This window comes from Phyllopteryx taeniolatus, chromosome 2, assembly GCF_024500385.1.
Source record: "Phyllopteryx taeniolatus isolate TA_2022b chromosome 2, UOR_Ptae_1.2, whole genome shotgun sequence".
NCBI classification, from domain to species: Eukaryota; Metazoa; Chordata; class Actinopteri; order Syngnathiformes; family Syngnathidae; genus Phyllopteryx; species Phyllopteryx taeniolatus.
In genome coordinates this window covers 9,012,555-9,028,530 of record NC_084503.1, presented here as the reverse complement: position 1 = coordinate 9,028,530, position 15,976 = coordinate 9,012,555, and the positions used below count along the sequence as shown (strand labels likewise).

The window sequence follows — 15,976 nt, the reverse complement described above, 5'->3', positions numbered from 1 at the left end:
TATGTATGCATTGTGTAATCAGATCACGATTCATCTGCTTTCTATGTTTTAGAGCTGTGCAGATGAGCACAGCGCCTGAAGTGGATGTTTGGGATATTCTCAGCCATGCTCCTGCTTCAGAGTATGAGAAGATAGCTTTTCAGCATGGCATTACTGATTTGAGGGGCATGCTGAAAAGACTGAAGAAGATGAAGAAAGAGGAGAAGAAAAGTGCAGGTCGGTGCAGAGTTAACAGTAAACTGCACTGCAAATGATCTAACCTAATAACATGTGATGTCTGTACGCAGCTTTCTTCAAGAAGTTAGATCCTGCCTACCAAGTCACAAAGGGACATAAAATAAAATTAGCAGTTGAGGTCGCTAATCCAGATGTTGATGTCAAATGGTTGAAGAATGGACAAGAAATACAACCAACCGGAAGGTGCAAATGCAAAAACTTCAAATCATTTTTGCCCTCAGTTGACAATTAATTAACTCTCTTATATGACTTCCACTCTACGTTTGTCATTCTTCTGCATCACCAGCAAGTAAGTATCACAGACTAAATAAGACTATGTATACTTTACTGATCATTGCTGTGTAATAAAGCATTGTAAACATTACCCTGTTATTGGTACAGATACATTTTTGAGACTGTGGGAAATATGCGCTACCTCACCATCAACCACTGCTCATTGGCTGACGATGCAGCCTACTGCTGTCTGGTGGGAGAGGAGAAATGCACCACAGAGCTTTTTGTCAAAGGTCTGTTGGCTTCATGGTCAATTAAGCATGCTAAGATCACTGGGAAGATTCACTTTGGTTTCATCTACCATTATAACCTGTTTGCTCCAGAGCCTCCTGTTGTGATTGTGAAGAACCTGGAGGATCAGATGGTCATGAAGGGTGAACGTGTGGAGTTACAGTGTGAGGTCTCCGAAGACGGTGCTAATGTGAAATGGTTAGATCCTCTTCTTTTCACCTTAAAGATTAGCTTTACCTTATGTTAATTGGACTTTAATGCATTGGGGGGGGGGGTAAAAAAGCTAAAGAGAAAACTAAAAAAACAGATTAATGTACTTGTATATTTATAAATAACATACTATTCATATATTTATTTGTAGCTAGGCGCAAAATAGCTCTGTATGAGTCCTTACAGTTCTACAGAGCTGCAAACTACAATAATATAGCACGTTTATTATGTAAGAGTAGAGGGAAGACCAAGGTAAAATAAATAAATATATGAATTAAATTAGTTCATAATGAATTACTAAAATTAAATTGACTTGTTCATATTCAGAATTATTTTTCAAATGAATTATTTGTAATTAAAGTTAATGTATTATTCACTAGTTGAAACCAGATGTTTACATCCACTGTATAAAAAGACACTTTTTTTCCCTCACTGTCTGACATGAAATATGGTTAAACATTTCCTGTTTTTGGTCAATTAGGATTACCAGAATTATTTTGTATTTCCTGAATGCCAGAATAAGGAGATAAGGATTTTTTTTCAGGCAAATTTTCATTACTTTATTAAAGGTCAGAAGTTTACTACACATTTTAACAATTTGGGAAAACCAGATGATGATGTCATTTCTTTGGAAGCTTCTGATAGGTTTATTGACAACTTCTGAGTTAATTAGAGACACACCTACAGATGTATTTGAACTAGGCACACCTGAAACATACTTCTTTTTGGTGTAACATCATGGGAAAGTCAAAAGAAATCAGCTAAGATATCAGGAAGAAAATTGTGGACTTAATTCTGATTCATCTATTCAAGCAAGTATGAACACCATGAGATTGTCCAGCCATCATACCAGTAAGGAAGGAGATGTGAATGTGCTTTGGTCTGAAATGTGCATATCTACCCAAGAACAAAAGCAAAAGACCTCGTGAAGATTTTGACTGAAGCTGGAAAGGGAGTGTCATTGTCCACAGTGAAAATGGGTACTGTACCAATATGGGCTGAAAGGCCACTCTGCCAGAAAGAACTCCAAAATAAACATAAAAAGCCAGATGACAAGTTGCAAATAGACACAGCAACATCCATCCATCCATTCTCAGAGACGCTTCTCCTCACGAGGGTCGCGGGCTGCTGGAGCCTACCCCAGCTATCTTCGGCCGGGAGACAGAGTACACCCTGAACTTGTGCCAAGCAATCGCAGGGCACATACAAACAAACAATCATTCGCACTGACATTCACACCTACGGGCAATTTAAAGTCTTCAATCAACCTACCATGCAGGTTTTTGGGTTGTGGGAGGAAACCGGAGTGCCCGGAGAAAATCCACGCAGGCACGGGGAGAACATGCAAACTCCGCACAGGCGGGGCCGTGATTTGAACCCCGGCCCTCAGAACTGTGAGGCAGATGTGCTAACCAGTCGCTCACCGTGCTGCCCAGACAGAAACAAATATCTTCATTTTTGGAAACATGTCCTGTGGTCTGCCGACACTAAAATTTAACTGTTTGTCCATAATGAGCATCGTTACATTTGGAGAAAAAAGAGGGAAGCCTGTATGTATGAAAACAGCATCCCAACTTTGAAATACAGGGATGGCAGGAACATACTGTGGGTTTGTTTTGCTCTAGCAGGGACTGGTGCACTTCACAAAATACATCCATCCATTTTCTGAACCGCTTATCCTCACGAGGGTCGCGGGTGTGCTGGCGCGTATCTCAGCTGACTTAGGGTGGGAGGCGGGGTACACCCTGGACTGGTTGCCAACCAATCGCAGACTTCACAAAATACAAACCCCAATTCCAATGAAGATGGGATGTTGTCCATCCATCCATTTTCTGAGCCGCTTCTCCTCACTCGGGTCGCGGGCGTGCTGGAGCCTATCCCAGCTGTCATCGGGCAGGAGGCGGGGTACACCCTGAACTGGTTGCCAGCCAATCGCAGGGCACATAGAAACAAACAACCATTCGCACTCACAGTCATGCCTACGGGCAATTTAGAGTCTCCAATTCATGCATGTTTTTGGGATGTGGGAGGAAACCGGAGTGCCCGGAGAAAACCCACGCAGGCACGGGGAGAACATGCAAACTCCACACAGGCGGGGACGGGGATTGAACCCCGCTCCTCAGAACTGTGAGGCTGACGCTCTAACCAGTCGGCCACCGTGCCGCCGATGGGATGTTGTGTAAAATGTAAATAAAAACAGAGCACAATAATTAGCAAATCCTTTTCAACCTATATTCAATTGAATACAAACTAATGAACATTATTGTGTTTTTTTTGTTTGTTTTGTTTTCAAATATTCACTCCTTTTGAGTTTGATGCCTGCAACTCATTCCCGATAACCTGGGACAGGGACAACAAAATACTCGGAAAGCTGAGGAATGCTAAAAAAAATAAAATAATAATGCTTGGAACATTCCACAGTTGAGCAGGTTAATTGGAAACAAGTGAGTGTCATGATTGGAAATGCTGTAAAAGGAGCATCCCTGAAAGAATGGGGCGAGGTTCACCACTTTATGAACAACTGGGTTCAAATCTCGCCCCCCTGTGTGGGGTTTGCATGTTTGCATGCGAATTAAAATGCAACTATGCAAAGCGAGTCGTATACAGTGCTGTGAAAAAGTATTGGCCCCCTTCCCAAATTCTTATATTTTTGCATAGTTTCATCACTTGAATGTTTAAGATCACCAAACTAATGTAAATATCAGACAAATATAACCCAAGTGAACTGATAATGGTGTTTTTAAATGGTGATTTTATTTATTAAGGAACAAATAATATTTGTAACCTGGTCCTGTGTGAAAAATGTAATTACCCCCCTTGTTAAATCATGAATTTATTGTGCCAAATCACAATTTTTGGTTAATTTTCACTGATCATACCCAAGCCTGATTACCTCCAGACCTGTTCAATCAAGAATTCACTTAAACAGAATCTGTCCCGACAAAATCAAGCCCAACAAAAAAAATCTAAAAAAGATGGGACAAAATGACACGATCCAAAGAAATTCCAGAACAGTCAAGAAATGAAGTAATTGACATCTATCAGTCTGGAAGGGGTTACAAAAGCCATTTCTAAAGCTTTTGGATTTCAGCAAACCATAGGGAGAGCCATGGAGAAAACATGGAACAGTAGTGAACTTTCCCAGGAGTGGCCAGCCTACAAAAATGACCCCAAGAGAACAGCAATTACTCATCCAGGAGGCCACAAAGGAACTCAGGACAACTTCTAAATAACTGCAGGTCTCTCTTGCCTCAGTTATGGTCAGTGTTCATGACACATCAATAAGAAAGAGACTGGGCAAAAATGGCATCCATGGCAGAGTTCCAAGATGAAATCCACTGCTGACCAGAAAGAACATAAAGGCTCATTTTACCTTTGCAAAAAAACATCTGAATGATTCCCAAGGCTTTTGGAGGAATATTATATGGACTGACGAGATGAAAGTTGAGCTTTTTGGAAGGTGTGTGTCTCGTTACATCTGGCATAAATGTAGCACAACATTTCATAAAAAAGAACATCATACCAGCAGTCAAACATGGTGCTGGATGTGTGATGGTCGTGGGCTGCGTTGTTATTTCAGAACCTGGACAACTTGCTGTGATTAATGGAACCAAGAATTCTGCTCTTTAACAGAAAATCCTGAAGGAGAATGTTCAGCCATGATTTCATGACCTCAAGCTGAAGCACACTTGGGTTCTCCAGCAGGATAACGATCCAAAACACACTAGCAAGTCAACTTCTGAATGGCTTGAAAAAAAACAAAATGAAGGTTTTGGATTGGCCTACTCAAAGTCCAGACTTGAGTCCAATTGAAATGCAGTGGCACGACCTCAAAAAGGCCATTTAAGCTCGAAAACCCTCCATTTTTGCTGAATAGAAACAATTCTGCAAGTCAGAGTGGGTCCAAATATCTCCACAAAGATGTGAAAGACTCATTGCCAGTAAAAACGCTTCATTTCAGTTGTTGCTGCTGAGGATGGCTCAGCTAGTTATTAGGTTTCGGGGACCAGGTAACTTTAGTTTTTTTTTTTTCTTAATAAAGAAAATCACCATTTAAAAACAGCATATATACGTACACACACACACACACACACACACCAATACTTTTTCAAAGCACTGTATCAACAACACCCAGGAATGTCTTGGGCTTGTCTGAGCCCGAGCTCATCTGAAATGGACTGACGAGTCCACATTCCAAATTGTTTTTCAAAATCACAGCCGTTATGTCCTCCGGGCCACACAGGGTTTGCGTGGGTTTTCTTCGGGTACTCCGGTTTCCTCCAACACCCACCGAAAAAAAAACATGCATGGTAGGTTAATTGAAAACTCTAAATTGTCCATAGGTGTGAATGTGAGTGCGAATGGTTGTTATTTATATAATGTGCCCTGCGATTGGCTGGCGACCAGTTCAGGGTGTGCCCCGCCTCTCGCCCAGAGTCAGTTGAGATAGGCTCCAGCTCGCCCGCGACCCTAGTGAGGCTAAGCGGTTCATAAAAGGGATGGATTGAATGAGGCAAGAATTTGCACTCTGAAAAGTATTTTCCCAATTGTTTAATGAATCTATATACTGTATGAGTACTGAATTAAATTGACTTTCCTACCATATAATGATTTTTTTTAGATGTACCTGTAAATTTGGTCACGATAACTTCCAATCCTCCACAGCTTCTGTCAGACCTTTGGTCAAATCATCAGAAGCGTGACTGTTGAGGAGACGTGTCTGAAGAACCTTCTGCAGTAATATAGTGCCGTATTTAAGTCAAGTAACTCTTGAGCTCTCGACATCTAGCTGTCTGCGGTCAGAGCAACAACGAGGTTCGCAAAGTTCTTATAACGGGGCTCAAGTGTCCGTGCAGCATGTTATGAAACCCGGCATCGTCCACAAGTTAAAATCGTATGTCGTATGTCCATCCATCCATCCATTATCTGAGCCGCTTCTCCTCACTAGGGTCGCGGGCGTGCTGGAGCCTATCCCAGCTGTCATCGGGCAGGAGGCGGGGTACACCCTGAACTGGTTGCCAGCCAATCGCAGGGCACATAGGAACAAACAACCATTCGCACTCACAGTCATGCCTACGGGCAATTTAGAGTCTCCAATTAATGCATGTTTTTGGGATGTGGGAGGAAACCGGAGTGCCCGGAGAAAACCCACGCAGGCACGGGGAGAACATGCAAACTCCACACAGGCGGGGACGGGGATTGAACCCCGCACCTCAGAACTGTGAGGCTGACGCTCTAACCAGTCGGCCACCGTACCGCCATGTCGTATGTCAACAGCAATAAAAGTAGCAATAGAACGGTCAATTTCTTTTGCCCTTTTTGACCGATGCTGTCCAAATAATTCAGATAAAGTTTGTAGGCGGCATCCTCTTTATTTTATCATTGGGGTGACGTCGGCTTAAATGTAATGTCATGTCTGTTGTATTGCGGTGACGCTTGCGGCATACCGTTGTACTTTTGTCTGCGACACGCTTGCCATCTGGGACATACTTAACACTAAAACCCCTCATTATTATTGCATTTAGTAAATAGAAATAATTTTGGTCATCCTAATTGACCTAAAATATGAAAGGATTAGAATCAGAATCTGAATCAGAATCATCTTTATTTGCCAAGTATGTCCAAAAAACACACAAGGAATTTGTCTCCGGTCGTTGGAGCCGCTCTAGTACGACAACAGACAGTCAATTGACAGAGAACACTTTTGAGACATAAAGACATTGAGAAAAACAGTCACTGAGCAATAAAGGGTTGCTAGTTATCTGGTAATGCTGGTACCATTATTTATTTTTTTTGACAATTGTGCAATAAGATGCAGAGTCCAGAGCAGTTCGAATGACTAATCTCGGAATAGTTCGGTGCAATGACCATTGTGCAAAGGGCGCCGAGACTTCAAACGAGTAGTGCGATAACCTGGGACAATGTTGATTGTGCAAATGTTGCAGATGCTCCTCAGTCAGTGTGCAAATGGAGCAGATGCTACTCTGGCATGAGTGGCCAGTATTGGTCAACAACAGATGTGCAAATAGTGCAGCGTGGCGAGACGACTACAGTGAGTGCACGAGTACTCTGATTTCATGTCAGACAGTGAGGGGGAAAAAAGCATATGCGTGTTTTTATATAGCGGATGTAAACTTAAGTTGTTGGGGGATTTTTTTGCCTCCATTGTCCAAAATAATCCTGTTCACAAACAAAAAAATTGGCAATGATTTAAAAAAAAACTGTTTGGTGGTATTTAATAAACTTTTGTGATAATTAATACACTTTTGACAATGTAAATTACAACTGAACATTAGGCTTTTTTATTCACGTCAATCCTGCTCATATCTGTACAGGGAGAAGGACGGTGTGGAACTAACTAGAGATGAATCTTTAAAGTATCGCTTCAAGAAAGATGGCTGCAAGCATATTCTGATCATTAATGAGGCCACAAAAGAAGACTGTGGCCATTACAAAGTCAAAACAAATGGCGGCGAGTCTGTGGCTGAGCTCATGGTGCAGGGTGAGTGTTAATTGCATGTTGCTGTGTGCATATGCCATATACTGTATCAGTAACAAGATATGGAACACATGATACTTGTAGGACATCCAGGGGCGGTGACCCCGGGCATCCAGCTCGGGGGTGGGGTGATCGTGTGTGTGTGTGGGATGGGGTCATCCGAGCGGGTTTGGATGCTTATTAAAGCCCGTCAGCGCCCTCCAACCCCCACCCCCGGCAACAAATGTATTTCTATTGGGCAAATGTCAGCCCCCCGTCGGGAAAAAATTCCATCACCAGTCAGAATCAGTCATTCCAGACCTTTTACAGTCAGTCAGTTTTTTTTCCTGTATAACCTAACCTAGTATCACTACTCAAATAATAGTTTATCTTAGCTCCATTAGCTTGAAGCATTGAGAAACTACACTATATGACACTACATTTTACTGCTGCCATCATATGATACATCATCAATGAATATTACTGAGCCTGTACCAGAAGAATCCATGTAAGCTGAAGCCATGATATACCCCTACTAGATGTACAGTATGTTGGGGATAAGGAGCAAATATTGTTTTCTCAAAATGTTAGCATTTCCAACACTTTGGTAAAGGTTCATCTTTGTTTTGCTTGTGCATAAAACTTGGTCAGTGGCATTTTTAAAGGTTTGTCTCAGTATTTCCTGGCAAATTCCTGCCTGGCTGTCCTCTTCTTCTGAAGGAGTACTTTGCATCTTTTGGTGTAGTATATTTACTTTTGTTCACATTTATTCCCTTCACTCCTACCCTCTAGGGGTTGTTGCTGATATCACTAATAGTTGTATTAGTAGCTTTTGTTTTCCTCGATTTAATGGTTTCATCTCCGTTACTTAGAACACAAGTGGTTTAGTTCTTCATGACATTCCAAATGGTTTTATCGCCAATGGCCAATGTTTGCAGACAGATGTAAGTACAGTACCTGGAAATAAAAGCCGAAAAGTTGATCCCTTATAGTCATCTTTTGATGTCAAACCCAGTTTACAGTCTACAGTGAAAACATTTGGCCTCAATTCCTTACTTTTGAAAGTGAGTGTATATTATTCTCATTTTATTGTATTGCCTGTTAATGTGGTTATCTCATTTGGTTCCACCTGGTCCGAAGGCTCTCAGACTCTTTATTATGTACACAGCGGAGTTTGTTTTGACTGTCCAGAGAAAGAGCTGGAGGTCTACCAGAGCATCGCTGACCTCACAGTGAAGGCGAAGGATCAAGCTGTGTTCAAGTGTGAGGTGTCGGATGAGAACGTGAGGGGTATTTGGTACAAGAATGGAGTGGAAGTCAAGCCGGATGCCAGAATAAATATCACACATATTGGCAGGTGAGATTATTTACATTCATGCCTCGTTCTCCAAATGTATTGCCAGGAGGGCTCAACCTTTGACCCTTTTAGGATCCACAAACTGACCATTGACAATGTCAAACCTGAGGATGAGGCAGACTACACATTTGAACCAGATGGCTACGCTTTCAACCTCTCTGCAAAACTCAATTTCTTGGGTACGAGTGAGCACTTTTACTTTTACATTTGAAGCTTCTAATCTGTCAAAACTCCTTATCTCCCCAAAATTTTCAGGGTCTCTGACTAACTCATAAATTATTTTCCCCCTTTTCCAGAGGTGAAGATTGACTTTGTGCCACGTCAAGGTATTTATATTAAGAAGACCTAAATACAACAACCAATCAAACATTAGGTACACGTGCACAAGCTAAAGAGATATATTTTTTTTCCTTTAATGGGTGTCCTTATGAAATATGTTAGATAACAAAATTATGAGAAATGCTTCTCAGTGTAATTGTCACTCCACCTCACTGAAAAGCCCAATAAAAAATATTGTTGCATTCTTGAATCAATACCGTACCTTTTAACAAGTTCTAAATTGATCATAGTTATGAAGATGGAATTATTCCCCTTGTATTGGATCTCATTAGAGATGATACATTTGGCCTCATTCACACACTGTTTTTAAGAGTAAATTTCACATTTCATGAAGAAGGTGGCATTTACCAATTGTTTTTCTTAAAACCACTCCACAGAATGATACACATTTACAGTGAGTGTCATGATGGAGAAACAAAAAATGTTTATTGCATTTAAGTTTGCCTACAGTTGTACACAAATATTTCTAGGATTTTTAAAAACTTTGTTTTATAGGTCTTTGTAAAGCCAACTTTCCTTAAGAACAAATTAAAAAAATTGTTTTACCACACCGGACTGGTGAATTAGGTCCAACAGTCGTAGGGGATTTTGATTCATATTTTCTGCCTGTCCCACTCGCTGTGTGTTCTTTTATTTTGCTCCATAAGACCCTCCCAAGATCCACCTGGACTGTAGGGGTCACACAGCTGAGTCAACCATCGTGGTGGTGGCTGGCAATAAACTCCGCCTGGATGTCCCTATCACCGGAGATCCTGCTCCCACTGTTGTCTGGACCAAAGGAGGGAAGGTAAACGTGTAGCCTACATTGATCTGCATTTGCTCAAAATACACGTCATATTGCAATCACATACTTTTAACATGTTCCTCATCTTATCACAACATTTTGGATATTTGTATCCTTCCATATTTGTGGGAATAGTTTGGAAAAGGATGTTTTCAACATGAGTGTGCTGTAGTGCAAAAACTAAGATGAATAATGGCATGTTTGAATGCGTTTGGTGTGACTTGAGAGCCCTGACCTCAACCCCATCACACACCTATGGAATGGACTACAACAGCTATTGTGACTGTGAGCCAAGCCTCACAAATGAGTGGCTGAATTGTAGTTTAGAAGTTTAGTTTAGTTTTCCAATAAGATTAAAAGATTTTTTATAGTTGAGAATGGGGAACTGACTCCATATTCTCTTAAATGGTGCCATCTTGTTGTTCTAATGGCCAGTTTTCCACTTTAAGAGATAGTGATAGTCTACTTTCAAACTTTCAGAGACAGAAGGCATGACTGACGAGGAGTGAGTCATTTACAATGCACTCTCGGGCACACTCCCGCCATTGGCACATCTGTCAGCTTGGCAACCGACCTGTTAGCTTGGGTTCTCAGAGCTTTTTATGGCTATTTTCGATTATCCATCTCTGGAAAATAAAAAATATGTCCATCCCTCATTAGCTAACAGCTGGACAAGATTAGTAAACAGAGGCAGAGTGAAGTGACGTCAGACAGCTGAGCGGATTCAGAAGCGATGCGGAATTGGCAACATTTCTGTTTGACGGGTACGCTTATCACCTGTTTTTTAAAATTTAATTGCACATTCTCAAAAATAAAACCTCATACCAAAATTTCAAACTGATACATTTTGTGTTGTAGTAACACTCTATCACAAGTTGCTGCCAATGTAAGCAGCCATGGCTAGCTAATGTTGGCTTGTTTACAACGCTAATGGTAACTTAGTATTGCTAGCGCTTCATTTTTGTTGAAGCTGGACAGCTTACTCTGTGACTGTTTATCACAACTACGCACTACGCATTACGAATAGCCATGTTTGAGATGTCAGTGAGGGGCGTGGCTTTCGTCAAACTCGGGCTAGGGGATTAGTGAATGAAGTGAGGGTGAAAACTGCAAACTCCCTCTTCACTATTAAAATTCACAACATTAGTAGTATTTGTACTGTCTCTTGATCTTACAATTCAATTGTTGAACATAATCAATTGATACTTTCTAGCCTACCAATTTTGAAAAGAGTCAAGGAAAACGGGAGAATCTATTGCAGAGCTTATCCATTCTCGCTGGCTTTTACAGTTTTGTTTTGCTCATAGGCTAGTTCTATTAAACCAGTTATAGAAGAGAAAGATGGGCCAACAGCCTCTTGGAACATGAAGAGTGGGGTAAGTGTGCATGTGTTTTACGTAAGAGTCGGAATCTATGCATGTTGAAGCTATCAGGTTTTAGCTGCCGTCGGTGCTACATGCAGACATTCACAGTCAACCTCTATCCAATTTGGTCACAAGTACATTTAATGTCAGTGAATTGGTGATAGCTTAAGTATGTTCTGTTAGCCCCTTTTACAAGCCCCTTCCACAATGCCTGTTTTCTTTAAGGCTCTTTCCTGGCTAGCTACCCTTTGTGTAAGAACTGATACGGGATGGAAGGGGATTTGCCAGCTTCCAATGTAGTATCAGAGGTGTTTAAGGTACTCAGCTCGAGTGCAATGTTTAACACCGAGATATCGTCATTGTGTCCCTGCGCAAGACATTTAACCCACATTGCCCATGAATGAATGTGGTTGGATGTTTGGTGGTGGTCGGAGGGGCCGTAGGGGCAGAATGGTAGCCACGCTTCCATCAGACTGCACCAGGGCAGCTGTGGTTACACAAGTAGCTTATCACCGCTAGGGTGTGACTGTGGATTGAATGAATACATGTGTGCTACATAAGTGGTAGGCATTATTATTGTTATTAATGCACAAAGCCGCAACGGCTGTATGAATGCACAATATTCGGTGGTTCTATCTGAAAGGGATAGGTAAAAACTGTGCCAGTTTGTCAGGAAGACAGTGTAAAATGGGCTATTGAATAATCATCACACAGTGATGAAAACACATTATATATACTATTTCACACACACAGACAGCTATGAAAACAACATAAAGTGCATGCAGTTACTCAAGGTCTAGCCACGAAGGCTATATAAGGTAAAGGCATGTTCTGAAAGAAGCAATAAGGAATCAGGGTGTGTGCAGCTATGAATGGTCCCTCACACCTACTCACTGGACGTAAGACTCAATAAAAATAGACAGGTTTGTGGGCCTACTCAGACTAAAGATAACATAGCTGTATCCGAGAGGTCTGCAGCCTATTTTGCGGGGTCAGGGTCACAACCGCTACCAAATGTAAATTTTCACCGAGATTAGGACATTGCAACATTTGGTGAGTTTCAAGATAATAATAATTCCATTTGTTGATGCTGGTATGCCTGTTGAATTGCTTGCTTATGCATATATATGGGCACATTTCAACCATGATGGTTGAACACACTCAACTCAAATAATAGTTGATCTTAGCTCCATTAGCTTGAAGCATTGAGAAACTACACTATATGACACTACATTTTCCTGCTGCCATCATGTAATACATCAATGAATAATACTGAGCCTGTACCAGAAGAATCCATGCAAGTTCAAGCCATGACATGATGAGACACTTGTAAAATATTTGATATTTCAGATTGTTTACTGTACACTTGAGTGAGACACGTTTCCAATTTCCTTGTACCAGTGTAGCTAGGAAGCATATCAATGAGACAGACTCACGTTTTTTATTTTCTTCTATCCAAAACCTATGGGAGCAAAATTTCTATCTCTCACAGAAATACCTTTTTGACCTACCACAATAATTTTTTTAAGGCCCTTCTTGTCTTGCCATCAGACCGGTCGTATTTCATCCTTTTACAGGCACCTCCAAAAAAATGTCTGATAACTTCTATCCATCTACCCATCCTGTCTATTTCGATCCAACCCCTGTTTCTAAGTTCTACTGAGGCAGCGCCAGTCCCAGGTACTGTACCCTCAATACTGGCATCCCACAAGTTTCAGTCCTGGAACATTTGCGCTTGTCTCTAAAATGGTCAAATCCCCCCTCATGTCATGCAAGTCATGGCCAATGACAGGTGACAAAAAGATGGGACTCTCACAGAGCTGTGTGGAACGCCTACTCTCTTGGCATTTAGAGCTTTGCTATCCGTTCAACCAGATGGAATATAGCAACACCATCTGAATGCACCGATTTTAAAATTCAGCAATTTAAGTCATGTTTACTTCTCATTTCTTGAGGATAACATACTTTACATAAAGTAAAACACCAGTCTTCCATATTGATGCATATGCATGAAGTATTTTTTGATCAAATGGAGGGCTCATACACATGAAAATAGACTGCTCTTGTTTTCATGATGCAGGTCATGGCAGAGGGAGATGGCAGAGTCCATGTGGAAACCACCAAAGGCCATTGTATTTTCACTATTGAAGGGACTGAGAGGCAGGATGAAGGAATCTATTCAGTTGTGGTTCGTAACCCTGCTGGGGAGGACACTGCAGATATCAATGTGAAAGTTGTCGGTAAGAACATGAGCAAGTACTGTTCAACATCACAGTTGACAACGAACACCAATGGGGAGTCAGATCACACAATTCATGCAACCATAACCAAGTTGTGATTGGACACTTGCCAGTTATATTATAAAGTTAGAAATTATTATTTTTCCCATCAGATGTTCCAGATCCTCCCCAAGCTCCCAGAATCATCAGCGTGGGAGAAGACTCCTGTGTTGTCCAGTGGGATCCCCCTGTCTTTGATGGAGGACAGCCGATTATTGGTAAAGAAAATAGAAGGAAATGTTCTTTTTCAATACGATGAATGACAAGCCTGCTTAAAAACCGTCGTAAGGAACAGATCCTTAATCAAAACAAAATGCTTTTTGTATTACTCAGGATACGTGTTGGAGCGGAAAAAAAAGAAGAGTTACCGGTGGATGAGATTGAACTTTGACCCATACACTGAAACAACCTACGAGGCTAAGAGGATGATTGAAGGAGTGGAATATGAATTGAGAGTATATGCTGTCAATGGCATTGGGATGTCTCGTCACAGTCCGGCCTCACAACCTTTTGTGCCTGTTGGTGAGTCAAAAACATTAGATGCTGATTTTTTTTTTTAAATACCCGTGTATTGTACATAATTTAAACTTTCCATTTCCATTGGGCGTTGGCAAAATTATTTATTAATTTTGTTATAAGTGTATAAACCAACCATTCACAACATTAGGTACATAGTATAAGAGCCGTATCAAAGAATAAGTGTATTAAATATTTTATTTATACTGTCAGAGAGATATTACTTTAACAATATGTAGTATGTATGAAATTGATGTTTAGTGTTGTTTATAGAGGGAGCCAAGCTTTCTATTTTTAAGAAGTAATAATCACAAATATATATATTTTTTTATTATTGGATTGACCCCTTATGATGACGACAAACGATGGACTTGGTTTTCCCTTGCCCGGACGCGGGTCACCGGCGCCCCCCACTGGAGCCAAGCCTGGTGGTGGGGCTCGAAGGCGAGTGCCTGGTGCCCGGGCCTGCACCCATGGGGCCCGGCCGGGCACAGCCCGAAAGGGTAACGTGGGTCCCCCTTCCCATGGGCTCACCACCTGTGGGAGGGGCCATTGGGGTCAGGTGCAGTGTGAGCTGCGCGGTGGCCGAAGGCGGGGACCTTGGCGATCCGATCCCCGGCTACAGAAGCTGGCCCTAGGGACGTGGAATGTCACCTCTCTGGCAGGGAAGGAGCCCGAGCTGGTGTGTGAGGTTGAGAAGTTCCGACTAGATATAGCGATAGACACAGCTTGGGCTCTGGTACCAGTCCTCTCGAGAGGGGTTGGACTCTCTTCCACTCTGGAGTAGCCCACGGTGAGAGGCGCCGAGCAGGTGTGGATATACTTATTGCCCCTCGGCTTGGCGCCTGTACGTTGGGGGTAGCCTCCCTCCGCCTTCGGGTGGGGGGGACGGGTCCTGACTGTTGTTTGTGCCTATGCACCAAACAGCATTTCAGAGTACCCACCCTTTTTGGAGTCCTTGGAGTCGGTGCTGGAGAGCGCTCCCGCTGGGGACTCCATCGTTCTGCTGGGGGACTCCAATGCTCACGTGGGCAATGACAGTGAGACCTGGAAGGGCATGATTGGGAGGAACGTCCCCTCCGATCAGAACCCGAGCAGTGTTCTGTTATTGGACTTCAGTGCTCATCACGGATTGTCCATAACGAACCGGTGGGACTCCTGAGGCAGCTGATGGGTACCGGCTGGCCAAGCGGAATGTAGCTTTGGTGGTCGCTGAAGCAAAAACTTGGGTATGGGAGGAGTTCGGTGGGGCCATGTAGAAAGACTTCTGGACGGCTTCGAGGAAATTCTAGTCCCCCATCCGGTGTCTCAGGAGAGGAAAACAGTGCACCACCAACACTGTGTATAGTGGGGATGGGGCGCTGCTGACCTTGACTCGGGAGGTTGTGAGTCAGTGGGGAGAATACTTCGAAGACCACCTCAATTCCACTGACACGCCTTCCCATGAGGAAACAGTGTGTGGGTTCCCTGAGGCGGGCTCTCCTATCTCTGGGTTTGAGGTCACCGAGGTAGTTAAAAAGCTCCTCGGTGGCAAGGCCCCGGGGATGGATGAGATTCGCCCGGAGTTCCTAAAGGCTCTGGATGTTGTGGGGCTGTCCTGGTTGACACGGCTCTGCAACATCACATGGACATCGGGGAGAGTGCCTCTGGATTGGCAGACCGGGGTGGTGGTCCCCCTTTTTAAGAAGGGGGACCGGAGGGTGTGTTCCAACTACAGGGGGATCATACTCCTCAGCCTCCCTGGTAAGGTCTATTCAGGGGTACTGGAGAGGAGGGTCCGTCGGGAAGTCGAATCTCAGATTCAGGAGGAGCAGTGTGGTTTTCGTCCTGGCCGTGGAAAAGTGGACCAGCTCTACACCCTCGGCAGGGTCCTTGAGGGTGCATGGGAGTTTGCCCAACCAGTCTACA

At 42.7% G+C, this 15,976-nt stretch overlaps 1 protein-coding gene across 1 annotated transcript in view; it reads left to right on the top strand.

Annotated features, from left to right (window-relative positions):
• Window positions 1-15,976, top strand: part of mybpc3 (myosin binding protein C3) — a 50,913-nt gene that overhangs the window by 15,461 nt on the left and 19,476 nt on the right. Inside the window, exons 10-22 of the mRNA XM_061758864.1 lie at window positions 53-216; window positions 288-420; window positions 524-526; window positions 619-743; window positions 834-939; window positions 7,287-7,453; window positions 8,621-8,786; window positions 8,859-8,965; window positions 9,083-9,112; window positions 9,773-9,912; window positions 13,354-13,513; window positions 13,666-13,770; window positions 13,886-14,074. Of these exons, the coding sequence (XP_061614848.1) occupies window positions 53-216; window positions 288-420; window positions 524-526; window positions 619-743; window positions 834-939; window positions 7,287-7,453; window positions 8,621-8,786; window positions 8,859-8,965; window positions 9,083-9,112; window positions 9,773-9,912; window positions 13,354-13,513; window positions 13,666-13,770; window positions 13,886-14,074 (1,595 nt within the window). The remainder of the gene's footprint in view (window positions 1-52; window positions 217-287; window positions 421-523; window positions 527-618; window positions 744-833; window positions 940-7,286; window positions 7,454-8,620; window positions 8,787-8,858; window positions 8,966-9,082; window positions 9,113-9,772; window positions 9,913-13,353; window positions 13,514-13,665; window positions 13,771-13,885; window positions 14,075-15,976) is intronic.